Below are 26,270 nucleotides of genomic sequence, written 5' to 3' on the forward strand. Positions count from 1 at the left end.
AGTACAGGGGATAAAGTAGTAATAAAATCAAAGTACAAGGGGGCAACAGTAATTATCCCTTTTGTTTATTATTTTATCATCAATTTTTTGACCACCTACCCCCTCCCCCCTCCAAGTTGCCCTCACCAATTCACCTTTTCCCTTACAACCCAAACCTGTTCATCCCCATTTTTGCACTTGCTCTAACGATCTCCATAGTTGTCTTCGCACTAAAATGTTACAATTTGCTCAATTTAAAATGTTCTTAAATTGTGGCGTCTAAACTTGATATCAATGTTTGAAGTGGTAGGGATTGTGACGCTTCTACTAGAGATCACATACTCACCATAAATGAATCAAGGTTATTCAACGAGATGCTCATCTAGGTTATTTTCAAATAATCTTCCTCCTTTTCAATTTGACGTACAATTTTTGGTTAATATAAAACATATATCAAGTTGGATTTAGTCACCACATTCCCCCACTCCTTCCTAGGAGTTTTAATAGGACAAGCTACTGCAACAATTAATTTAGCCGTTGAAGCCGCACAACATCTGGAGGTAAGGAGTTTTAGATCATTATATATAAAGTATAGAGCAAATTGCACCGACACTCCAAAAATAGAGGCTTTAAAGCACTGACACCTACTTTATGTTTGAAAAACACAGAGACCCCAAAATTGGATTTTCATTGGATATATTAGTCCAATTTTTCATTGAAAACCATTAAGTCACTGTTTATTATAGGGATATTTTTTGAATTGAAAGAAAATAAATAGTGATTTAACGGTTTTCAATAATAAATATGGGAATACTTTTCTTCCTATGGAGGGCCATGTTGAAGGTGAATATGTTTTATCCTTGAATGAAATATTGAATGCTTAGCAAAGATGAATTGCATTCTGACTATCACTCCATAATTTGCTTTTCTTTTACTCTTTTCTCAGCTTCTTCCATAAACCTCTTAAGCCAAATCATCTATGTACTTGCCTAAGTAACTGTTATATATTATGCCTTTATGGTTGAAAGTGCAGCCACCTTCTGTAAGTTTGAGAGCCAACTGACTGCAAGTTCCACTAACAATGTTTTTTTCCTGGATTGTGTATAGATCTGCTAACAACTCTCACTCAATGTACTATATCCAATTTCATACTAATCATCACATATATCAAACTCCCAACTACTAAACAATGACTTTCCTGCTATAAAGTCCTTTTCCTCTTCTGTAGAAGGATATTAATCTTTTTAAAACTTGAAGTCACTTGCCAATAGAGTATATACTAGCTTTGCTTTGTACGTATTCAACCACCTTCTCCATAATTTTCTCGTCTCCCCCACCTTTATGGTCTCAATGGCCAGTGGGATGATTATTATCCATTCCAAGCCAGTGGGAGTCTCTCCAAAACCATGACAATTTTCAAAAAAAAAAAAAAAAAGACACTGGCCCCATTGCTTATAAGCTTTCAAGGGTTATAAATTGGTCACTGTAAACCACATAGAGAACCTTCTGGCCATAAATAGCTGAACGATTAAAAAAGTCAGCCAAATTCTGGCATCTCACCTAATACATAATAGGTAAAATATAAAAGCTCTTCGTATTGAACTACATGGACAAACTCAATGGCTTTGACATCAAGAGACGGGGCATTGTAACATAGTGGTGTAAGTGTAACTCTTTGGCAAATGGCAATGCAATCAGGGTTCCTAGTGACAGTGGTCGAGCCCAGATTTGAAAGACAACACCAGTAAACCTTAGAACAGCATCACCCACAAACTCTTGGCCCTGGTAGACCCCAAAGCAGCAGCGGTCTTCCGTAGATATTACTAGCAACTGCAATCGCCATTGATGATGATGATGGTGGTGGTGGTGGTGATGGTAGTAAGAGATAAAGAGGAAAGTTAAATTCATGACCTTGTGTGACCTTCACCAACCGAGACTGTCATTGTAATCACCTGGTAATTCCACATCAAATGGGTTGCTGGATTCATCCATTATCAAGCATCAAATTTATTTGGAAGTCAACAAATTATGCAGCAGTTAAAGATAATTGAAAAAATGCAATTGTAGTTTTTGTTTGAAAACCTCAAAAAAGGGGGAAGACTAAGCCCCAGAGGAAAACAACACTATCAAAATTCCCTTGAAGTACCTTACGGGATTTGTCACCTGAAACTATCAAAGTACAAAATGTTCTTCTAAACTACAAAATACCAACACCCAGTAAGAGAACCGATGATACCAACTCTCCTCATTTTCCATCAGCGATTGATAGGAGTGTGCATCCGCTCAACAATCCTACTAACAGCATCACGCGTCATCACCAGTGTGTCATGCAACAATATGCTATACACATTCAAACCCTGTACATCATACCAATGAGAAATCCCAAATACCCAGATGAACTTTTTATCGAATAACACATATCATCATTCATAAAGGAGCAAACAAAAGAGGTACATTGGCAAACAGAAAACAACTTTCGGATATTCAGGTTTCTTTGTCTTCTAGTTGACCAGAATATCTCAGTGCATCAAGTATCAACCAAAAAAAGGATCACTTCCAATGTCATTTACGTATTTATAACAGAATAAATGAAAGAACATTTCATCTAAAGTAATTTAACTCTTAAAACAGAAATTAGTGAAGAAACTGCTATGCCAACTTACAATTGAGGGGAGAACGTTGACATAATGAAGATTCTGTGTGGACAATTTAAGTTTCTCATTGATTGGACCACCATCAACCAGCAAAATTTTCTTTGTGCTCTCCATTTGTGAGACATAATTCACAATGTTTTTAGTCTTGTGGGTAGGCACCTCCAGATCTTCAAATACAAGAAGCTGTTCAAAATTACAATTCCATTCATCAGATTCACAGCCAAGATTGATAAACTGCAGCTGTTATTGACCAACAATAGCTTCAAGTGCATAAACAAAAACATTAGTGAACTATACCCTATACGCCAAACCCTAACACTACACCCTACATCATTAAAACCCTAAATCCTATACCCTATACCCTACACCCTCACCCTACACCCTTAAACTTTAAACCCCTAACCCCTAATCCCTACACCGTATACCCTACACCCTACAGCCTAAAACCCTAAAAACCTAAAAAAACCAAAAACTCTAAACCCCATACCGACTTCACACCCTACACCATAAAACGCTATACCATATACCCTAAACCTAAAACCCTAAATCCAAAACCCTTTCCCCAAGACCCTATACCCTAAGCCCTAACACCTAACCCAAACCCTAAACCCCGATACCCTATTACCCTAAATCCTAAAACCCTGAAAACCTGACACCATAAAACCCTGAAAACCTGTAAACCTAAAACCCTAAATGCTAAACCCCTAAATCCTAACCTTATACCCTACACCCTGTACCCCATACCTTATACCCTAAAACCCCTACTTCCTAAAACCCTAAACCATCGTCTACATCATCAAGCCTTGTCCTAACTAAATGGGGTTGACTACATGGATTCTTGTCTTCCAATCAGCTCTATTTGAGACCATGCTAGATACAAGCCAAAGCTATGCATATACTTTCTCACTACTTCTCTTAGGCTGCGTTTGTTTGCAAAGGTGGGGTGGGAAAAAAAAACATGTGGGTCCCATGTGTAGTGGGGTGAGGGAGAAGGAAAGGAAAGGAAAGGAAAGGGTTTTGTGGAAAAGTGATAGGGTGGGTCCCACTTTTTACTTTTCCCAACTTTCCCACAAAGTCCCACCAAATATATGGGGTTTTAAAATGGCATGGGGTGGGAAAGTTGGGCTGCCACATCAGCAAACAAGTTTCCTTGATTCAAGGAAACTTGTCTCCCACTTTCCCACCCCAAGCAACCAAACAATCTACCATTTTGGGATTTAAAGGAAATGTAAAAAATCTACACTTTTTTCAAGAACTTTCCCACCCCTTTTTTCCCACCCCACCTTTATTCCAGCAAACAAACACAGCCTTAAGGTTATTTTAGGTTTGCCCCTAGCTCTTTTAATTCTTTCAATCTGGATTATGTCACTTCTCCATACAAGGGAATTTATAAGCCTCCGCTATGGTCATACCACCTCAAACGACTTTCTTGTAGCTTATCACTTATCGGAGCTACTCCTAGACCAACTCTAATATGATTATTCCTTATCCTATGCTTCCTAGTTTTGTCACTCATCCATCTAGCATCCACATTTTGACTACATAAGTTTATCTATATGATTCTTTTTAACAGCCCAACACTTTGCAACATAAATCATAATTGGTCAAACAACGGTCCTATAGAATTTTCCTTTAAGCTTTAAAGGAATACATCAATCACACAAGACCCCGAACACACCTCTCTACTTCATCCACCCTATTTTAATTCTTTGGGAAACATCATCATTTGTATCACCTTTTTTATTTTATAATTGAACCAAGGTACCTATAATAATCACTCTGAGAAATCTCCTTATCATCAAGTTTCACCATCACATCGTTCGTCCGCTAATGACCAAATTACAAATTAGATATGATGTCTTCATTCTACTCAGTTTGAAGCCTTTTGATTCCAAAGCTGCTCTCCATGATTCTAACTTGGTATTAATCCCTACTTGTCTCATTTACCAACAAAACATCATCAACAAAAAGCATACACCAAGGAACCTCATCTTGAATGTTTTTGGTTAATTCATCCATTATAATTGCAGATAAATACGGACTTAAAACTGATCCTTGATATAGTTCAATTGTAATTGGGAATTCATTACTTTAACCCCCCACTTTCTTACGCTTGTCACTAAACAATCATACATATCCTTAACTATGTCCACGTATTTACTTCCAACACTTCTTTTCTCTAGTACTTGCCAAATTAACACTTTAAGAACTCTATCATAAGCTTTATCTAGGTCAATAAGTACCATATAAAAGTCTTTCCTACACACTCCATATCTTTCCATAAGTCTCCTTTTCTAAGCTAAATAGCTTCCGTTGCAGATCTTCCTAGCATAAAGCCAAATTAGTCCCCCATAATTGTGATTAGTTGTCTCAAACGGATTTCAATTACTCTCTCCCATAATTTCGTAGTATGGCTCATCAGTTTAATGCCTCGATAGTTATTACAGCTTTCAGTATCCCCTTTATTTTTGTAAATTGGAACCACGAAGTTATCCTCCATTCATCCGGGATTTTGTGTGTGTGTGTGTGCGCTCATAATCTTATTAAACAACTTAATCAATCAAGTGAGCCCGTAGGTTCCTAAGCTCTTCCATAGTTCTTTTAGAATTTTGTTAAGACCTTGTATTTTGCCTATTTTCATCCTCCTCTGAGCTCTCTTTTTTTCCTTTTCCTAACTTCAGAAAAAAAATTATTAATGTGTTAGAAAATTGGTGCCTTGGTGAATGGTATAATCGGCCGAATCACAAATACCTTAAATATGCTCATTTAATAGACTAGCAAAATAGATTTTTCATCTCTTCTTAATATCCTCATCATGTACTAGAACTTTACCTTTTCACTTTTAATACATCTAACATGGTCAAGATCTCCATTGTTCTTGCCTTATTTTGGCTATCTTATAAATAGATTTTTTTCCCTTCCTCCGTGCCAGCTTATTATATAAATTTTCCCACTTCTTCCCCCCTTGCTTTTCCTAAAATTTTCTTAGCTTTATTTCTACCCAACATATTGTTGGGAAAAATACCAATAGATGGTTCACTCTTTTCTTGCCTATGAAAAAGATCGACATAGTAAAAAAAAATATTCGTGAATAGTGCCCAAGTGGGGCCCACGTGAATAGTACTTGTGCGGGACCCACGTGAAAGATAACAAAATAAACAATATACATGGTTCGGTTTTGCCTAAATCCACGGGCGTAATGGGACTTTTCACTATGGGAAAGTAAAATACAACACTTGTATAGTGCTTGGATTTATAACCAAACTTAACCCTGTATCCAAAACTGGATACTCTTGTACACCCTCTCTCAACTCACACTCTCAAACCCTTGAAGAGTTTCAAACCCACTACTCCAACACATAAAGCACCTCACTCAAACCCTATACTTAATGAGTTATCTCGTGAGTTCTCTTGCATCTAGCTCAGGCAAACCTCCCATCTATTATAGATGGGGAGGTGAACAATTAAGAGAGAAACAAACCTCTCACATTAATTGCAGTTGTCTTCATGCAATTAATAAAGAAATAAGGAGAGAAGAAAAACTCTCTCCTTTATCCTCTTTTAATATTTTTTTTTCCTTTTGTCAACAAAAATGGCTTAAGAAGAAATGCACAAAATTTGTTAGTCAAATTTGATGTGTCATCTTGCGAGGAGGACCACAACTCCCCCTCCGACTCATAAGGAGGGACAACTTATGTCTATCATGCTTCTACAGTAGTCATGTTTGCCTTTTGGTAGAGCCTTTTTCATCATATCTGCTCCATTTCTATCAATATGGATTTTCTCAAGTTACAACTGCTTCCGTTCCAAGACATCTCATATCTAGTGATACCTTACATGGATGTGTTTGGATTTATAATGGAAACTCGGATTCTTACTTATATGAATTGCACTTTGGCTGTCGCAGTGAACGATATACTTCTCTTGTTTTAAACCGAGTTTTGAGTGAATTGCTTCATCCACACCATCTCCTTACAAGCTTCAAAAGAGTGAACCGTCTATTAGTATTTTTTCCAACAAGTGCTATCAGAGCAATGTTCGCATGACTGTTTATAAAAGATGTCGATGGAAGCAAGCGTCGTAGGACGGATGATCAGCTTGAACGGGAGCAACTGGATGATATGTAAATCTAAGATGGAAGATTTGTTATATTGCAAAGACTTGTATGCTCCCATAAAAGGTGCATCGTCAACACCAAAGCAGATGTCTGAAGCAAAATTGAAAGTCCTAGATCGAAAGGTCGTTGGTTTTATTCGCCAATGGTTAGATGATTTTGTTTAAACTTGATATGGTTAGATCGAAGCAGATTACATCGCTATTGTTGAAGCTTGTAAAGAGATGTTGTGGATAAAGCAATTCACTCAAGAACTCGGTTTGAAACAAGAAAGGTATGTCGTTCACTACGACAGCCAAAGTGCAATTCATATAAATAAGAATCCGAATTTCCATAATAAATCCAAACACATCCATGTAAGGTATCACTAGATACGAGATGTACTGGAATGGAAGCAGTTGTAGCTTGAGAAAATCCATACTTATAGAAATGGAGCAAATATGATGACAAAGACTCTACCAAAAGGCAAACATGACTACTGTAGAAGCATGGCAAGCATAAGTTGTCCCTCCTTATGAGTCGGAGGGGGAGTTTGTTGTGGTCCTCCTCACAAGAGGATACATCAAATTTGACTAACAAATTTGGTGCATTTCTTCTCAAGCCATCTTTGTTGACAAAAGAAGAAAAAAAAAATGTTAATGGAGGATAAAGGAGAGTGTTTTTCTTCTCTCCTTATCTCCTTATTAATTGCAAAAAGACAACTGCAATTAATGTGAGAGGTTTGTTTCTCTATTAATCGTTCACCTCCCCATCTATAAATAAACAGGAGGTTTGCCTAAGCTAGATGCAAGTGAGCAAGAGAACTCACAAGAGAACTCATTAAGTATAGGGTTCTGGGGGTTTCAGTGAGGTGCTTTCTGTGTTGGAGTAGTGGGTTTGAAACTCTTCAAGGGTTGAGAGTGTGAATTGAGAGAGGGTGTATAAGGGTATCCAGTTTTGTATACAGAGTTGGGTTTGGTTATAAATCCAAGCATTATACAAGTGTTGTATTTTACTTTCTCATAGTGAAAAGTCTCATTACACCCGTTGATGTAAGCAAATCCGAACCACGTATATTGTTATGTTTGTGTTTCTTTTATCAACAAAGATGGCTTGAGAAAAAATGCACCAAATTTGTTAGTCAAATTTGATGTCCTCTTATGAGGAGAACCACAACACATATACCTTTGAAGATCTTCAACATCCTTTGTCCTTTGAGCCAAATCTTAAAACTAGCTTTTTTTATTCTTAATGGCTGCTTGAACCTCACCATCCCACCACCAAGTCTTTTTATAGGAATGCAGCTTAATGGTTGCTTAAACCCTAAACCTAGCCTTTCCCTTAGCCCTAGACTAGAGTACCAATTTTGAGATCTAAACAATAGCAAGGTTCAGACTTGAATTCCATTAAACCCTAACCTCTAAGCCATAACTGAATCTTAGTAGCCCTTTTCCAAGCCCTAACAACCCTCAACCAGCCCCTACACCATAGTCAGAGGGTATTGAAACCCTATTGATGTGAACCAAATTTTAGGGTTTAGCTTGTACGAATATTGCCCTAGAATTAGGCTCACTCTAGGATCCTCTCAATAGAATCAGCAATATTCTAGGATTGTAATTGCCCTCAATATAGGTCTTTTGTAACATACAAAAATCATAAGGTTAGGTTAGGGCTAGGATAGGTTTCAGCCAGGCTAGGGGACTTACGGGTTGTTGTTTCTAGGGTTTAAAGTTTGTTGTAATGTAAGATTTCAGATCTGGAATTTAGGTCTGAGGTTAGGTCTATCGGTTTTAGGATTGAACTGAATAGGCTCAGTAATGTAGTACTGTATTTAATTGATCAAAACAGTAGCCAAATAGGACCTTTCACAGGGAATCAAGTTCAAATTTGATAGACTTAAGATGAAACAGAATTTAAATGTGAAAAAGGGTTGAGACTAGAGTGGTATTATAAGGATAATAGCATAACAATATGGGGTGAATATATCTTCAAAACAGGGGCAGAACTATGATGAAGAAACTGAAAAGGCCAATATGAGGGAATTGAGAATAAGAATGTAACATCCGAGTTTCACACCGCAAGGTAGATCGATTGGATCGAACACCAACCTACTTTGATCAAACACAAGGATTCTCCATAGAGAAGGAATGCTAATAAAACAATTTGATTTCAATTGATGAGTTGTGTATTCACCTCTTATATAAGTCTCTTTATATAGCATTCTAAAGAGACATAAATATTAATGATAACATCCAACCACTAGCTAACACCACCTACCTATTAATAATTCAACTACTACCTAACTCTTGACAAAGGAAAACTCCTTTGACAATAAGTTCTTTTATTTTCAAAGCATAGCCTCTTTTATTGACTTTACAAGAACTATAGTTAGACTTAGGTCTAGACCATGAATATGTGGGCTAACTTTAACCCACTAAAACATCCCTAACCCATGAAAGTCATGAGCTGATAGCTTTAGACCTTTGATGGGCCTGACCCACTGGGTGGCTTCTTTCTTAAATATGTCTTCAATTCTGCATCACTCAGGGTTCGGCTACTGCTGTTGTTGAATTTCAAAATTAAAAATTTATGTTGGGGTTTAGGAACTAAGGCTCCAGGGTTTCAGTAAGGTTAGGGGAGGGGTTGTGGTTGAGGTTTTATAAGTTCAGACTTAATTCTATGTGGTTTGGGATTGATTTGGGAATCCTACTTGCGTTAGGACTCTTGAGGTAGTCAACTAGGGTTAGGGAGAGGTAGAATAGGAGCAGGAGATGTTGACCTAAGAGGGTTCAATGTTTTGGTTGAGGTTTTAGAGTGTTATAGTTTTTTGTAAAATTACGGCTCGTAGGTTGAAGATGAATTGCAAAATTTTCCAATGAAGAAGATGAAGTGCAGAATTTTCAGATCGTAATGAATGAAGATCTTCTCATGAAACTGAGGGTAGGGATGGAAAGAAGGGTGTTATGCCATTCAACTAAGAGGGAATGCGGTTTTCCTACTGCTGCAGTGGAGAAAGGGGAGTGGGGAAGCCTGCAGTTGCTAGGGGAGAGGGAGAAGGGCTGTAGAGTGATGGGGGATAAATTAGGACTGCTATGGCTGCACTTGAAGGACTGAACTTGATGAGGAAGATCACTCAAATCCACCATGGCCCTCCCAAGAAGCCCATGACCTTACTTGCCTCCAAACGAATTTTATTCAACTTCAACTTACAATTACAGAGGTAGGAAGCTTTATTTATAGCCTCTAAAAATAATCATAAAAGGACTCAAAGTCGGAAACCTACAATTAGAACTCTACTTTAACTTGCACAAAGAACCTTCATAACTTACTCTAGAGGACTACAATTCAAATTCTATAAGAAGATGTTGGTTTCTTGCAAGGACTAGGACTACTTAATGGACTCCTGCACAAACTAGGAATCCAACACAAACACGAAGGCTTCAATAACTAGCAAATAATGGACTCAAGTAAGAAACAAAAATATATCTAGGGTCCAAACAACAAATTGGACTCAATGGAACCCAGACCTCAACACCACGAAAATGGGCAAAATTACCAAAATACCCTATACTTGAACAAATTTAGTAGTAGGGCTGTAGGGTGATGGTAAACCCTGGAGCCTTCATTTGGTGGTCCAGCCTAATTTTACTGCTGGTTCACTTGGATTGATCCTGAAGACAGAACCTCCATTTGGTGTTTACATCCGAGTGCACGCACGAGAGAGAGAGAGAGAGAGAGAGAGAGAGAGAGAGAGAGACTTGCCTTTCCTTCTGCTGCCCGAGCTGACAAAGCAATTTTAAGTCCTAGGCGCCGTACCTTCTTTTGACACTTGATTGCATGACTTCGTGGCTTCGGTCCGTGCATGGTAGCACCATGTCTAAACTGTCAAAATAATCTCTTCATTAGTTCTATACTTACATTAACATATACAGTAATATTTAGAGCAAAGTAGTACCAAGGAATCAAAAAGCAAAACGTAGAACTAAAATTTACCTGTGGCCCACGCAATGTCCCATGCCTTGCACGCCCTGTGCCCTTTTGTCGATATGGTTTTTTTCCAGTCCCACTGACTTCACTGAGGGTTTTTGTTGAATGAGTTCCCTGTTTGTAGTTGGTACAACAAAAAATTAATATTTCACATTTGCAAGCACAACCTACACAAGACTAACATAGTGATAAGTTCAGTTGGCTAAAACCAGCCATATGTATATGGATTCTTCCTTTACAAGCAATACAGTAGTGATAGCAAATCCCCCCACCAGCACTAAAATCAACAGTGTAGGACAAAATTTTTTTTTTTTTTTTTTTTTTTTTTTTTTTTGTCTAGTTTTGATTTTATAATCCTAATGTAGATTTGACAGTGAACCTTAGTTTTACTGAGTCATAATTTGCATTTGAGTTCTATGTCATCGATCTACCATAAACAATTGTAATTAAAGAGATCTTCTTTTTCACTACTGCCTCCTGAATTAACTCCTATTTCCATCTACTTCAACCGAATACCTCAAGCAACCCCAAGTCTGCCATATTTGATCCCTTGAAGTTCCATTGATGTAGGTCCCCACACCCATCCCCTGAAGGTCCCCAAAGCCCTAAGGAAGGCCTAGGAGGCAGCACATGGCATGGCCCAGCAGCATTGAAGCATGATTTGACAACAGGGACACTTTGGTAATCTTGAACTTCTATTTGAGTACAGCTAGGTCTGGTTTATTCCAGAACTTGTCAGGAGTCTAATTCTGTTTTTAATTGGTTATAGTCAGACTAGGACGAAATAAGTAGGAGTCCTATTTTAAATAGGACAAATTCTGTTTTTGATGTTTACGTACTAGGAGTCAGTAATAAAGGTTATAAATTGCCAGTCTATGCTTGTAGCAACAAAATTTTGATGAATAAACTTATTGAAGAGAGAGTTACAGTAGAGATCAAGGTTTGATTGAGGTTTCTAGGGTTCTAGTTCAGGAAATTTCCTGCAGCGGCACTATTTGACTGTTTTCTTTCAAATAAACAATATTCTCAGCCTTTCTAAAGTGATAAGCAATATCCATAGCCTCCTCTCAGCTTCTCCTCTCACACCTTGATATTTCCCTCCCCTACCCCCCCCCCTTTGACCCTCCTTCTCTAAGCCCTAATTTTTCTTATCTCCCAAACTCCCTCCACAAAATCCCCTCTCCTTCTACAAACATAACTCCACCACTCCCTCTAGCACTCGACCCTACCTCAGCCCCAGCTACCATTAAGAAACCCTAAATTCCCAAATCCCTAAAGCGCTAGGGACTCGATCTGAAACTGAGAATAACAAGGCTCAGAATCAAGTTTCAAGAACACTAAACCTATAACCTCTAGCCGAACCTTGCATGCCCACCCTACAAGCCCTAAAACCCCTAAAAATCCTAGAATCCCTTAAATGTACAAACCCAAATCTTGATTGCTGTACATCTATTTGGTCTTGCATTTTGGCCGTCACCCTGTTGAGGCTACATTATCCATTCTGATTGCTCGGAAATTCTTTGTAAGATACAAGGTTGTCTTCAACCATTCAAGCTGCTATTCAACAAATAGCAAATTGAATAATCCACAACTACAATCCATCTTCTTCTAATCCTCTAAACTCTAAACCTAGCTGTCCCTTCATCTCTGGAAACAATCAACCCCCCCTAAAATCTCCATAGACCAAACCAGCCATCAGAACAGTCCCAAATTTGGATCACTTCTGATAGACCCCTCATCTCACGAGTCTATACTTGCAGGCAAGGAAGGAAGGATACATGATCTGATGCACAGCAGCTAGGAATAGAAGGAAATATTTGAGAGATATTTACTGTGGGGTGATTCTGTTAAGATACAAGATGCCTTTTGAGATTGGATTTGGTGTGATTTGGTTAACGGATTTTTATTAGGAAATTAATTACTATTAGTAGGGGAAGGGAGAATAGTCGATTATGCTTTTGAAGTTGTAAGGGAAATAAGGGAGGGGGCGATAGCTCTCGGGTAGTGTAGGATCACCTACTGATGTAGCGTGTTCTGTTTTGGGTTATTTGATTTGAATCTATTAACGTATTGCTGCTGTTTGTCACTTTTGTTCTACTGGTTTTGGGGTCTTATCAACTTCCCAAACTCATTGGAGAACTTGAACCCAATTGCATCTCAGTCTGACCATTTGACCCCAGATCAAGACCCAGTCTTCCAAGATCAATTCAAGTGAACCAGGAGTAAAATTAGGGTTTTACAATCCCGCGGTATAGGTGCAGGGCTGATTTGAAGGGTTCTAGGGCTTGGGAATTCAGGTATGGCTAATGGTCTAGGGTTTAATGATCTCCAGACCTGAACCTGCTGTACACTAAAATTCAGAACTGAAATTTCAGGTCTAGGGTTTAGGAAGATTAAGGTTTTTAAAATTTAGAGTTTCTGGGGTATTGGGAGTTTAGGGGATATAGTGTTCCTTTGTGATATGGGTTGTGAAGGATGAGTTCTTAGGGGGGAAAAGTTAGGTTAATTCTTTGTGGTCAAATACGTTCCAAGGATCTCTAGGATATATAACCCATCCCCTAGGACATATGAGATATATTCCTTGAAATGGGAAACTGGGGTCTATAGGTGTCAGAATGGTTGAACTTGGAGGGAATGTAGGTAACAATATAGGGATATGATCCCCCAAGTTTGGCAGCGTTTGGATAGCTAAATTAAAAGTTATTAAGGTCTTGTTTTTAGGGTCTTTGAAAGCACAATGATTCAAGAAAATAATTGAATCTAGAAACTGAAATGTCAGAATGAGGTCAAATTGGGTTGAGGGAAGATGTTCCCAAAGTTTGGGACAAAATTAACAGTAAGATTGGTGTAATCTGACCTTGAATTTTGGGTCTCTAGCAAAGTCCAAAAATTCAAAAAAAAAAATGCAAAGAAGGGTTCAATAGAAGCGGGAAGAGTCGGGAAGGCTAGGGATGTTTGTTTATTAGTTTTAGAAGAAGGGGAATGCTGAATTTGCTGAAGAAGACGACACCAATCAAATGCTGCCATCAAAGTGTTGCTCAATTGGTAATAGCCGACACCTCTTAGTGAAGAGGTCACAGGTTCCACGTTCCCTGTGGTACATGTAATAGTCCCCACCCCCTAAAGCCACCATTCCAAAAAGTTTGGGGAAAAAAAACTGCAGAAAATTAATAACCTCCAGCAGCCGTGGGCTTTCCTCCTTGGAAACCCATGACTCCAACCAATTCCTTCAATCAATTATTTATTCAATAATCATCAACTGATTTGTTCACATAGGGGTGGCTCTATTTATAGCCTTATAATTGAAGGAAATCATACTAGGACTCACCAAATAAAAAAGAGTATTTGGACAAGGACTCGACAAGGAATTCTACTTGGATTGGAATTCCTCGTCATACTAAGACTCAATTCACTAGAAGAGGACTTTTAATTAAGAACTCCTAAACAAATTAAAACTTCCTACTTTAAGAAGGAATGCAACTTTAAGAAGGACCCAACATAAATATAAGATTCCAACTAGGAGTCCTAATGGGACAAGGACTCTATTACTTGCTAACTAAGGACTCAAACTCAAAACAAGAAATAGATTTGGACTCCTAGAATTAAGATGAACCTAATAAGACCAAAACAGGACTCAGGGGACAGTAAAATGACCAAATTTCCACTCACTAGGTTAGGCTGCCCTATCAGGTTGCAGGAAAGGGCTGATTTTGGGCCTTCCTTCTGTGTTGCCTTGGGGAGGGGCCTTCTTGGTACCATCACCATTAGAAACCCAAGATTCTTCATGTTTTTCTTTCCCAAGTCTGGAAACCCAACCACAATTTGCATTTCTTTAATCTCAGCAATATTCCACCATCAAAATATTATCCAAGCTTCACCATTGACACCCCAACACTCACTTCCGTGTCACTAAACATTAGATCCAACCAAACCCTAACCTAAATTTGACTACACTATTTTGAGTCTTTGTTATCTTTTTTTTTCCAGAAAAAGAAGGCCGCTCGTTACGACATCAGTTTGATCTCTTTCTTCGATAGGCCGGTCCAGCGCTCCGCTTGGTTATATTCGTACATGTTTCGACTCACCAGCGAAGCTGCTCGACTGAAAAGGAGAGGGTCTGGAGGTAAACTTGAAGGGGAAAGAGAAATTTAACCATTTACTTTTAGTTGCAAAGCATTTGTTCATGTAATGAAAGAACCAAGCAACTCCATAGCAAACAAGCAAGGGATGAGCCTTGCCTGTCTACTTGAGGGAGGGCGCCAGTCAAGAAAAGTGGATCACCACCCTATATAAAAAAAAGGGCATTGGGCACATCTAAATATGGTGCGGAAAAACCCAAATCGGTATGAATGGAAGATGCCTCTGGAACTTCTTTTTCAAGGTAGGCTGAGGTCTTGCTTTTCACGGGTTTCCTCTTTAAGTGGCACAGCTCACCCTCCCGTTTTTTGGTTCCCATTGGGTTTACCTTGTTCACAGGTCGACAGCGGAGCAGCAGTAGGGAAGAAGGCCTTTTATCCATTTGCTTGAAAATCAAGGTAGGTCAGGCTGGTGCCTGCACTATTCAATAATGGAAGGCCCCCCTTCTTGAACAAGCCGGTGGTGTAGGCAAGGTTCCTTGTGGACCTCCTTTGTTGACTTATGAGGGTCAAAGGCAACCAGGGTCCTACTAGTAAAGCACAGGAAAAAGAGGGATGGTCTTTTTTATTTTAGCAAAGATGGATGACCCCCAAAGCTATTCTGTGGCTCTACCCCAAACTCATAAACGACTTCCAACAAGTACATCTTCACAAGCATATCAGCCCAATCATCAAGTTTAAGAGCTCGAGCAAAGTGAGAGGATCACCGGTCCCCCAAGGTCTTGGCCACTCCATAAGAAAGATTAAAGAGTCCAAACCAAAACCAATTAAGCCATTCTAACTTCCTATTCTGTCGCTGCCAGGGACATAGATATGCAAACTTCAGAGAATCAGATCGGTTCTATCAAGGACAGGTATGGGCATAGGTTCGAGTGCAACACCGGAGAAAGAGTGAATGACACCGGATACAAAGTTCACAGATAAGTACAAAGGTCATGTGACCATATCCCCACGCTATTAGCCCAATTCTTCCACTCTTTTTCTTTTCTCACCCTTCACAGCACGAACCCTCACCTGTCTCTTTCTCTCTTTTTATCCTTGTTTATTTATTCTCCCATATGCTTTTCTTTTCAACTGGTTTTGTATTCTCCATTGTAAACGAACAATCAAAGATTCAAAGAAACCCATTGCCAACTCTTTACCCCCAACTGATTGGCTGTGAGTTTTGAGGTGTTGAATCATATCAAGCAAAGGTCATTCAGACTTAAGGAACTCATATCCAAAAGCTTTTCTCTATGTGAGGTTCAAACCCTTGAAAAAACCTGCAACTTGAAGCTTTCTAGGGCTGGTATCAGGGATTCGATACCCGTGTTAAGTTAATAATGGACACCAAATGGTTTTGATTTGAGAGAGATTTGAGTCACATCCCTCTACCTCAACCTCAGTCCCTACTGACAGAGATTGAAGGAGTGGTCTTCGAGAATAACTGTAGTTTCTCTTCCCTTTCTCTTCGCTAAGAGTAGAAGACGACCCCTCCTCCCACCCCACAGTTCTTCTAGTCACCTTAATATATTTTCTTTGATTCCTACCCCTTCCCTTGATCCATTAATCCTTCATGTTTTATCCTGAGTTTCAAGGATACCCTTTTCCCTATCATATGAATCAACCCAATATAAATCTGAATTTAACTACTGTTAGGCTTATCTTCATTACCTACCAATTAGATATTCTGGCTATTACAAAGTTGCTATTATCCTTTTGTCTTTTGATGCTTGTTAATCAAGTGGGCCAATAAATTATCTGAACAGCGTTTCGGACCCTGGGTCCAAATCAGTGAGGGTATTCTACAAGGGCACTGTAAGAAACCTATGCACCACAACCAATGAGGACTGGAAATGGAATCACACTATCACCCACATGAGGCCCACATGGTCACAATGGGAAGAGGTTTTGAGCCCACTGTTTTTATGTGAGGATGCCACAAAGGAATCTGTACAAAGGCAGTGTAACAATCTTTTCCCCTTAAATTATTTCATATTACTATCTACACTCTGTCAGTTTAATTTAAAGCTTATAACCAAATAACTGGCTAGATAAACCAAGTATATAAATAGTGCAGTGAAGAAGTGGAATAGAAAAACATATCTATCATGTGAGCACAAAAAAAAAAAATAAATATATATATATATATATATATATATATATATATATAGAGAGAGAGAGAGAGAGAGAGAGAGAGAGAGAGAGAGTGCTTCTTATATTCATTGGGGATGAGAATCTAAGAATTAAATTTTTTTTAAAAATAAAAAACTATTATTTTTCTTTGCCAAAGCCAACACAGGCACTATGCTATTGACAAGCATAATCACATAAATAGTTCAAAAAATCTCTAATGCAGTAAATTAAACCCGATGGACTTCAGCAAGATAGTTATATAGGGTTCAATAGGATCATACAGCTTTGTGGTATGAAATCAAGAAAGAATATATAGTACCTGCTGCCGCTTTGCAAGTTGCCATCTTACAACACGGTGAACAATATCTTTCCTTATAGGTACATCAAAAACGTCACCAGCTAAAACCATGAAGCCTTTGTCTTCATAAAGGAAATTTGTCACTGGTATTACAAGGTCATCATAGCGTCCTACAGCATCAACAAAAATATTAATAAGGTGATGAAGTAAAATATGTCTATATATCAATATCAATATCTAAAACATCCACCAATTTATCTATTTATCTTCAAATCTTGAATCATCATAGTTTGCTACATGAATAATACAGGATAAAAGAGAACCAAAAAGTTATTTAAAAAAATAAGACAACATGAAATGCAAAATTGAAAAACATTTCCACCTAAGAAACGCTTGACAGTTGGAAAAGAAGGGTGACAATATGCACTGCAGAACAGGAAAACAGAAGCATGCAAATGGACCTTAAAAGATCAGCATGAAAGGAGGCATTTATACTGGGAGATACTACCACCCTAATGTAATGAAATGCTGATTGAAAAGGTTAAAGCAGTAATAAACAGAAGAAAAACAGTGAACAAAATTCCAGCAATAGAAGATGACTTGAATAAAATAATTAGACAACCAGAGCAGGTGAAACTCAAGTTGAATTTGGTCTCTGTTGAAACTTTCAGATCGGTCCAAGCATCCCCAACGGTCAGATCTGAATTAATGGGGCATTCCTAGTGAAACTACGAGATGTGATCATACGCTAAATTCAAGTTCAGACTAATGATCATAATGCGAAGAATATAAACTCAAATAAAACCTGAAAGTTATGGGATGAAATCAGATGGAATGATCATTAGATGGTGAGTGTTGATTCAGCATTCAAAACCACTGATTTAATCCTACTCAAAGTAGGAGTTCACTCAACAGCCAACACACTAAAAGTCTGGAACCAAAAACTCCTCTCAAACCAAAGTCCTAGTTATGATAGGAAGGAACCACAGGAAACCTTAAGTGAAGAACGATAACAGAACCAGGCAATGCAGCAGCAGTTCCTTAAACCACGTTGAACCCAAACAAAGAACCAGGTACAATCCTGGGTCATGGGACTAGTAGGATACTAGTAGTCTATTTGTTTATTTGAATTTTAACTTGTAGTCATTTGTTTTACTTTGAATAGTTTATGATATTCCAGTTACAGGGTTAGTACAAAGTCCTCTGATCTCTTTCTATTTATACATAACTGATAAAGTTTTCAGACTTGAAGAATGAGGCATTTTTTTTCTTTTTTGGGGTCAAAGCCTACCGGCTTGTCTGAACCCCCAACCCTTTTTTCTCTTTTCTCTTTCTTTCCTTTTTTTTTTTTTTTTTTTTCTTTTTTTTTTTTTCTTTTCCTACAACTGTTTATAATGAAAGGTGCAGCTCATATGTGGCTGAATTCATCCCTCTTTCCTCTCCCTTTCTCCCTAACATTTGTGTGTGTGAGTGTGTTAATGGGGGTGGGGGTGGGGTGGGGGTGGTGTGTGCTCCCATCTTGGGCAATGTCAACACTAAACTCATTGATCCTGTCAGCTTCCATGATAAGCAAATCACAACGAACACTCAGGTCTGGAGCTCTTGCCTAGCTCCAGAAGGGATTTCAGTAATTTGCATAGTTGTCAAGGCGTGCCGCCTGGCGTCCCGGCGGCCTTGGGCCGGGCGGACGCCTCGGTTGGGCCCATAAGGCGGCGCCTCGGCTCGGGCGTCGCCTCGGGCTCGCCTCGGCGCCGGCGCCTCGGCCCGGGCGCCGCCTTTGGGTTTTAAACCACCTTTTTTTTTCAAATCAGGCCAAATAAATTGGAAATTAGATTCCAATTGGGAATAATCTAATGGCTGAATGCTTATACAATGTTACACGGAATACATGGGATCATTTGTAACATTAATTCATTACGTTTTGCGCGGCCTCCGGTGATTTTGTTCACCATCTCGGCGCCTTGTCGCCACATGCTTTTTCTTTTTCTTTTGTGTTTTAACATGTTATGTTGCTACTCGTTATTTAATTTTTGTTTGGAGTTATTAACTAATTATTTACTTCTTTGTGCTTGCTTGCATTGTTTCGTTATGGTTCTTGTGACATGCTACTTCTCGTGACTTTCCGTGGTTGTTATCCTGTTGTTCGTGTCATCTCGACCGCTTTGTTCTGCATCCTATCCTACTCCGTGTTTTGATTCTGTTGTTTGGTCATTCAACATCTTTCATACTCGCTCGCTTTCCGTTCTGCTCTTCCTCTCCGTGTTGTCTTGGTTTATTTGGCCTACTTGTGTGGTTTGTGTTTTGGATGACTTGGTAGGCTTGGCTTTTGTTTTTTATTATATATAAGATAGGTTTATAATGAATTAGTGTATGAGATGTACATAAAGTAAAAATTTCACTTAAAACGCCTCGACCGCCTCAAAAGCGCCTCGGAGGGCGCCTCGTCGACTCATCGCCCCAACTAGCTAAAACCGCCTCGCATCGCCTCGTCGCTGTGCCAACTATGGTAATTTGCTCACAAATTAACATTAGATTATCAGATTGGTGTGAAATCCAGCATTGATTCTACAAGGTGGTTGGTGTCTTGTTAGATGAACTGAATACAATTGAATGCTTAGGTGGTTCTGTGAGCTGGTGCTCAGACGAGGTTAAAGAAGGGCAATTTAAAGATAGGAACCCATTTCCCTCTTATTTACTATTTGGATCGATGAAAAATTTGCAGATTATGGTATAAGTCAGTACCTCTTTCAAGCACTGCTAGTCCCATGCAAACCCCTCAAGGGGTATTTTTCTTTTATTTGGTTTCAGTTGGATTTCTAATCTAATAACAGAATCCCAATTAGTTTCTTATTTCAGTTGGAGTTGTCTAGTTTAGTAAGGAGCCCAAGTCTAAGTCAGTTAGGACTTTTGAATTTGATTTTATTTTGGAGTCTTGTAAAGGCTATATAATATCATGCCTACCACAGGAGAAATCAGTTGTGTTCCTTTGAGGGGGACCCAGTGGTTGTCTAGATTTCCAATTCTTCAAGTTTTAATATCAGTTCTGCAGTTCCAACAGCCATCTTCAGTCTTCAAGCAATAATTCCAGCAAGCTTCCTCAGTTTACAGCCACTGAATATCATCTCAGATCCTACCAGGTAAGTACAATCCCTTCTCAACCCATAACAGCCCTCCCACCCCCTTTTCTGCTCTTGTGCAGCCCTGTCTTCCCCTTTCCCTGCAATCACAGGCCTACCTAGGACCCCTCCCCCACCCTCCTACGACTCCCCTAGACCTACAGCCTACCTCCCCAGCTCCTGCAATACCCCCGATAACCCTGCCCTTCCCTCTTGGCCTCTCTGTTTCTCGTGGCAAACCAGAAAAAAGAATAGAAAGAAGAAGAAAAAAGAAAGAAGAGAAAAGAAAAAGAAAGGAAGGAAAGGAAAGAGATATGGAAAGATTCTCAAAGATCCACCCAAGAATTCCCCATTTGACCAGCCCTGCAACTATTTCCTTATCACCCGTTAGGTTTTGAAAAGATCCCTAATCTTCTTGGATCCCTTAGACCACCAAAATTTACCCAATTAGAGATTCCCATGGCCTATCAAAACCATCCAACCCAAGCCCCAAAACCCTAAAATTGCCCAAGACTGGAAAGATCTGAAATTTCATACATCCCATCCTCCTTGGTTTTTATCAGAAAGAAGAAGAAAAGGAAAGAGGGAAGGGCTGTACAGGGTTTAAGGTTAGGGGAGGGTAGGGGATGAACTAGGATTTGTAAGGGAAGGAATCCTAGAGGTGCTGCAGGGTTTTGGGAGGGGTTAAGGAAGTCTGCGATGGAGAGGGAAAGGTTTCTAGTGGTGCCACAGGGTGGGGGAGGGGCTGGGATGCCTGCAATGGAAGGGGAAGGGTGAGGGAGGGCTGCTGTGAGACAGGGGAGAGGGAAGAAGGGCTGGGATGGGGAAGGGAGTGGCTGTACTCACTTGGTTAAGGGTGAGAGGCTGCTGTGAATGCTGAATATGCTGGAATTAAAGATACTTGCTGAGATTGAAGTAGAAATCACCTAAAATCCGCTGTTGCCCTCCCAAGAAGACCAAGACTTACTTGCCTCCAAAACCAAATTATTTGTATTTGATTCAACTTTTAGTTGCATGGTTTGAAGCTTTATTTATGGCCTTAAGTAAAGAAATAAAAAAGAACTCTAAATTGGAAAACTAACTAAAACTCTAATTGGCTTATCCATAACTAACTTAACTACTACTTGACCAAGATTTTGACTCAAACAAGAAAACTCAATAACCAAGTCTAGAGGACTCCATTCCAAATTCTAAGAGTATATATGGAGTCCTAAAAATAAGAAGAATTAAATGGACACAAACTGTGCAATCCCATTATCCCAACACAATTGGGAATCTCACCTAGACAAGGACTCTTAAATAACTTGCAAAATAATTATCAGAAAATAAAAATAAAAATGTCTAAGGTCCAGACAACGCCCTGGACTCAATGAGACCCATATCTAGTTATTACAAATTGGGCAAGATTATCAAAATAGGAATTGTATTTGGGAATTGCATTTGAACCAGTAACTAATTATCCCAATAAGTGCATCTTTAACATCTTTTTGGAAGAAGAAATATGCGAAACAAATTTCTTTTTCATACCTGGTGTACGATCAGGAGTTAGCACAGTCTGCTTGGATAAGAGCTCCGGAGGAAATGAACCTTCACTTGCTTGAGGAGTAAGTATGGAAGTGCAAAAACCACGGCCAGGGAAAAAAGATTGACCATCCTATATAACATAATTGTGGGTTAGCTGTCAACTCAACTACTATTGAGAAAGGCAAACAGAATGGGCAAACAAAATAATGATCGAAGAGAAATAATATATGAAAATACAGTAATATGATTATATGACTAGACACCACATTAGCTACTTTCAGTCAAAACCTAGTTAAACTTAATGAATAGGAGTTCGGCTTCTTGAATGGCTAACTATACATAGTACGCTATGATTATTACACAACAATATCATGTCATGACTACTAGATCCTCAAGTCAGAAGGATCAATTCCAACCCTCCCCATCCCCCCCCCCCAGCCCTGACCCAAAAAACTGAACCCTAGTTTTATTAAGTAATAAAACCCATTTTTGTCTTTTACGGTTCATTGGCATTAATTTTTGAGCTTATCTTACTGAAATATGCATTGATTTACAGTGATTTTCACTTGATGGGTTTCAGCCCAGATTCAGAAACTGCTTAATGGTTAGAGGCCTCAGACTTCCTTGGAATGATATGCTGGTTTTGGAAAATCCAACTTTAACTGCTGATTTGTTGTCATAAACTTAAATTTGATTTTTCTGACGCACTTTCATTATAAGACTTGGTTATTCCCCCGCCTTAAGTGATAAAAGTGATTATTTAAGGGGGCAATGCCAGCCAGCTATTTAAAAAAAGGGGGGAAAAACCTCTCTCTTCCTTTAATAACTTCTACTTCTTCATTCATCCTACTAGAAATGATATATATCTTCAATATATAAAGCTGATCCCAAGCATAGAAAAAACTCATGTTACATCAAGTAAACAGAACAAGTAAAAATTGAATTAGCATCCAAATGTAAGTGATGGGCTCACGCACCTTGCAAGATGTAGAGGATTCCAATACAGATAATTTATTGAGAGTAACAGAACCTAACAGCCCTGTCCAAGACAAGAAGAAATCAAAACCATAGAAGGGCTAATTTTCTTTCAAATGTAAAATCCCACTGCCGACTGAAGAAAAGAAAAAGAATAGCATTCTCACTGCTAGAAGCGTGAAATGATCGATCAATCACCAACTTCGAAGTTTCACAAAAATTGCCAGCAGATAAAGATCCCAATGAGCGTATGAATTTTCTCGACAATGAATAGGCCATCTCACAGCTTCTCTTCACAGAATGAAAATCTCCAGAGAAAATCACGCTTGCATTTCTGGTCAGAGGACTCAAAAAAGAACAAAAATGCACCTAAATAGAAGAACTAAATTAAACTTTGTCGCTCAATCGAACAAATGATTGAGAAAATTTAGAAAGGCTTCTCCAGTATTTATCAATGATGCATTTGCACTGTGCTCTATTGAAGTAAATTTGAAAAGCACACTTAGGGTGCATTGAATAACATTTCTATGCCAGAAGCATTGCTTTAGTACAGATAAACAAAAGAGCAAGCTTTAGTTCAGTATCAGACCATAAACAATATTGATTTAAAAACAATATTTTTCTGCAAGCTTTAGTTCAGATAAATAAAACAGGAACCTAAATATTTTTCTGCATGTGCATTTCCTTCAAGTAACTCCATTTTTCTGTGCCAGCTAGAAACCAAAATTGCAAGCTTCAGTTCAGTCTCAGACCATAAGGACCTCAGACATGAGAAAAACTAAGATAAGATTGCTAACTTTTTCCCTAAGGTATTTCATGAACCCAGCACCAAGATGGGATCAAGGGGGGTGCAAATATAGATATCAAAGAGGGGAGATGGAGTGGTTTTAAATTTAGAATTTTTATTTTTATTTTGTGAAAGGAGTCATTTTAATTACAGCACCTGAGAAGGTGCAGAGGGCACTGCTAGGCACAGGTTATTTTTCCCTAAAGCAAATGTTGAATGTTAAATTCAATTGAACCTAACCGAAATGAAGCTACCGAGCTAGCTTGCCCAGATTTTGAACCCACCTATTCTTCAAAGCCATCACTTCTAACCACCCACACACTTAAATACAGTTATTAAGCTACCACAAAAGAAGTGGACTTTGAAATTTATTGTAAGCCATGAAACCTACATATGACCTAATTCACTACTCATGGATTATCAACAGTTTCACTTCAAAGAATTCAAGTGCGCAAGCATCCACAGTGAAGAATGATAAATAGATTTAACCAGGGGGGAAAAAAGAAGAAGATTGATAGGTAGACAAAGTCACTGTTGCAGACCAAATAAAACACATTTGATTTAACAGAACATTAATTCTTGTTTGCAGATCCACAATGAGAAAAGATAAACAGAGTTACACTATTGCAGCCCAAAATCCATTAGTGATTACTAAAACCAACTCACGATAAGAAACAAAACTGACAGACGGGGTTAAAACAGGGGCACCACAGCCCCACAAGAAATGACAACAGTGCTGAAAGAGGTTAGTAATATCAGGGAACTATAACCAGTATTGCTTGCCATGGAGTCAGCATTGTCAATCCCAGCATTATATATATGATATAATCAACAGAAACAGAGGAAATTAATCCTCACCCCCCATGCAATCAAGCCCTACATAAAGATTGTAATCCCCAAGTCTTACAAGCTTCTAATCTAAAAAGATTTGATATTTTTACACTATTTGTCTCTCTCTGACACACCATGAGCTTTCCTTCTCTATGCTGAAACATGGCTTAGTGATCCTGTTACTTAGACTTCATATTTAACAAACAAATATCAAAGAAGAATAAAAATCCAATAATCAAATAACATAATAATTAGTATAGTGATCTAACATAGTTTTGAACTTAATATTGCAAAACCATGGTTAGATTATACTATCAATTGAAAAAAACCAACCACCACTTTTCTAAAAATTCATTAAAGATGCACCAACTGAATTCAAAACCTTTACTAGGAAGTAAAGACACTCGCACAAAGCCTTCAATTAATAACAGGAAATCCAAAAAAGACCCAAGAATGAAGAAAGCATAGAAACAGAGCCCAGTCAAACTGATACCGAGTGATACTATTCTCACTCACAACAGAGAGACAAATATTATATTTCTTTATAAGAGAGATTACAGAGTAGCTATAATACAATAACAAGAAATAGAAAACAGAATACACCGAGGACAATTGGACTAGTGCTGAGATACACGCTATTCTTAACCGTTCATTTAGAGTTAACCACATTGAGAAGCTAGGTTACAGAGAACTTTCAACCAAGGCTTGTGTACTTAACAGCCCCACTCGTAGGTTTCCTGATCGAACCCTGGGCATTTACATCATATTTCCGAATGACCCATAAATTTGGGAGCCTCCATCTATTGGCAATTGAGTTCTAACTCTCAAGAACCATGAATCACTTAGCAATGGAGGTAATATACTTGGTTTGGTTTGTGACATTGATAGAGAATAGATCTCCACAATCAGCAATCGAATCTTGAATCCTTCAAATGACAAATTCATGTGGTTGTTTTTCCAAAAAAAGAATCTTGTAGTTGTTACATTGCACAAATAAAAACCCCAGATTTTACTTCCAAAAAACTCATCCAAACCATACTTTTCGCAAGCTACCCAATAATCAAAAGCTGATTATAACAATACTACGCGAATAAGATGGTGAAAGAGAAAAAAATATAAAAATCATACAAATCATATCTCAGGTGAGGTGGAAAACGATCAAACAACACATATCTCGCCTGAAGTTGCAATGTTGGCCGGATGAGATTTGAAGTTCTAGAAGGAATTTTGAAGATGAGGTTAGAGAGGAGAAGAAGAACCAGATTAGAGAGGGAAGAAGATAAAGTTACCTGAGCACATCGACACGAGACACCTCGAGTTGCAGAGAAATGGAATCCTCGCAAGTCAAAACTGGGTTCGGGTATAGGGTTTATGGGGCACAGTTTTATTAAAACTGTTTTTGAAATGGAAAACTAGCTTTGCAAAATTTATTTTTTGAGTTAGACTTACCGTATTTTGGAATGGAAAATAAGTTTTGCAAATCTGATTTTTGTGTTGAACTTACCAGTATTTTTATTTTATTTTTTTTTCTTACAATATATGAAAATCAGAAAAACATTTCTCCATACAGTTTTTTTTTTTTTTTTCTTTTTTTGGTTCATTTTCATAGCGTTATCAAATGCTTCCCATTCTTGTTGCTCTCAATATAGAAGCATAATCTATTGAAATGGAATCACTCCTACCACTATTTTGTTTCTTCATCTTTGTTTAAAGATTCAAGGAAAGTTTGGGAACATTATTAATGATATTCGTTAAAGATTTATATTAAATGGACA

At 38.4% G+C, this 26,270-nt stretch overlaps 1 protein-coding gene across 2 annotated transcripts; it reads right to left on the minus strand.

The window, feature by feature from the left end:
• Positions 1 to 1,552: 1,552 nt before the first annotated feature.
• On the minus strand, positions 1,553 to 25,957 carry LOC149005568 (Ribosomal protein L4/L1 family). Of its 2 annotated transcripts, none has more exons than XM_089169163.1 (9): positions 25,785 to 25,957; positions 23,045 to 23,211; positions 22,880 to 22,941; positions 21,906 to 22,032; positions 17,284 to 17,432; positions 10,720 to 10,827; positions 10,489 to 10,608; positions 2,643 to 2,816; positions 1,553 to 2,336 (listed from the first exon to the last, which is right to left on the minus strand). In XM_089169163.1, the coding sequence occupies exons 2-9, from the start codon at positions 23,154 to 23,156 to the stop codon at positions 2,235 to 2,237; spliced, it is 954 nt and encodes a 317-aa protein (XP_089025289.1). In that variant the 5' UTR covers positions 23,157 to 23,211; positions 25,785 to 25,957; the 3' UTR covers positions 1,553 to 2,234. The 2 variants fall into 2 exon arrangements, with proteins under 2 accessions (XP_089025289.1, XP_089025288.1); XM_089169162.1 differs by having other exon boundaries at positions 23,045 to 23,246.
• Between the last annotated feature and the right edge of the window lie 313 nt (positions 25,958 to 26,270).

Source organism: Hakea prostrata, chromosome 9 (assembly GCF_041222555.1).
Source record: "Hakea prostrata isolate BN-2017 chromosome 9, UWA_Hpros_2, whole genome shotgun sequence".
Classification (NCBI taxonomy): Eukaryota; Viridiplantae; Streptophyta; class Magnoliopsida; order Proteales; family Proteaceae; genus Hakea; species Hakea prostrata.

What these genes read in the sequence shown, in the direction of transcription:
- LOC149005568 (XM_089169163.1), bottom strand. Translation starts at nt 23,156, where the DNA reads ATGGCCTATTCATTGTCGAGAAAATTCATACGCTCATTGGGATCTTTA. An exon ending in ATCATTTCACGCTTCTAGCA is followed by an intron (nt 22,942 to 23,044) that starts GTGAGAATGCTA and finishes TGTCTTGGACAG; the next exon opens with GGCTGTTAGGTTCTGTTACT. An exon ending in AATCCTCTACATCTTGCAAG is followed by an intron (nt 22,033 to 22,879) that starts GTGCGTGAGCCC and finishes TATGTTATATAG; the next exon opens with GATGGTCAATCTTTTTTCCC.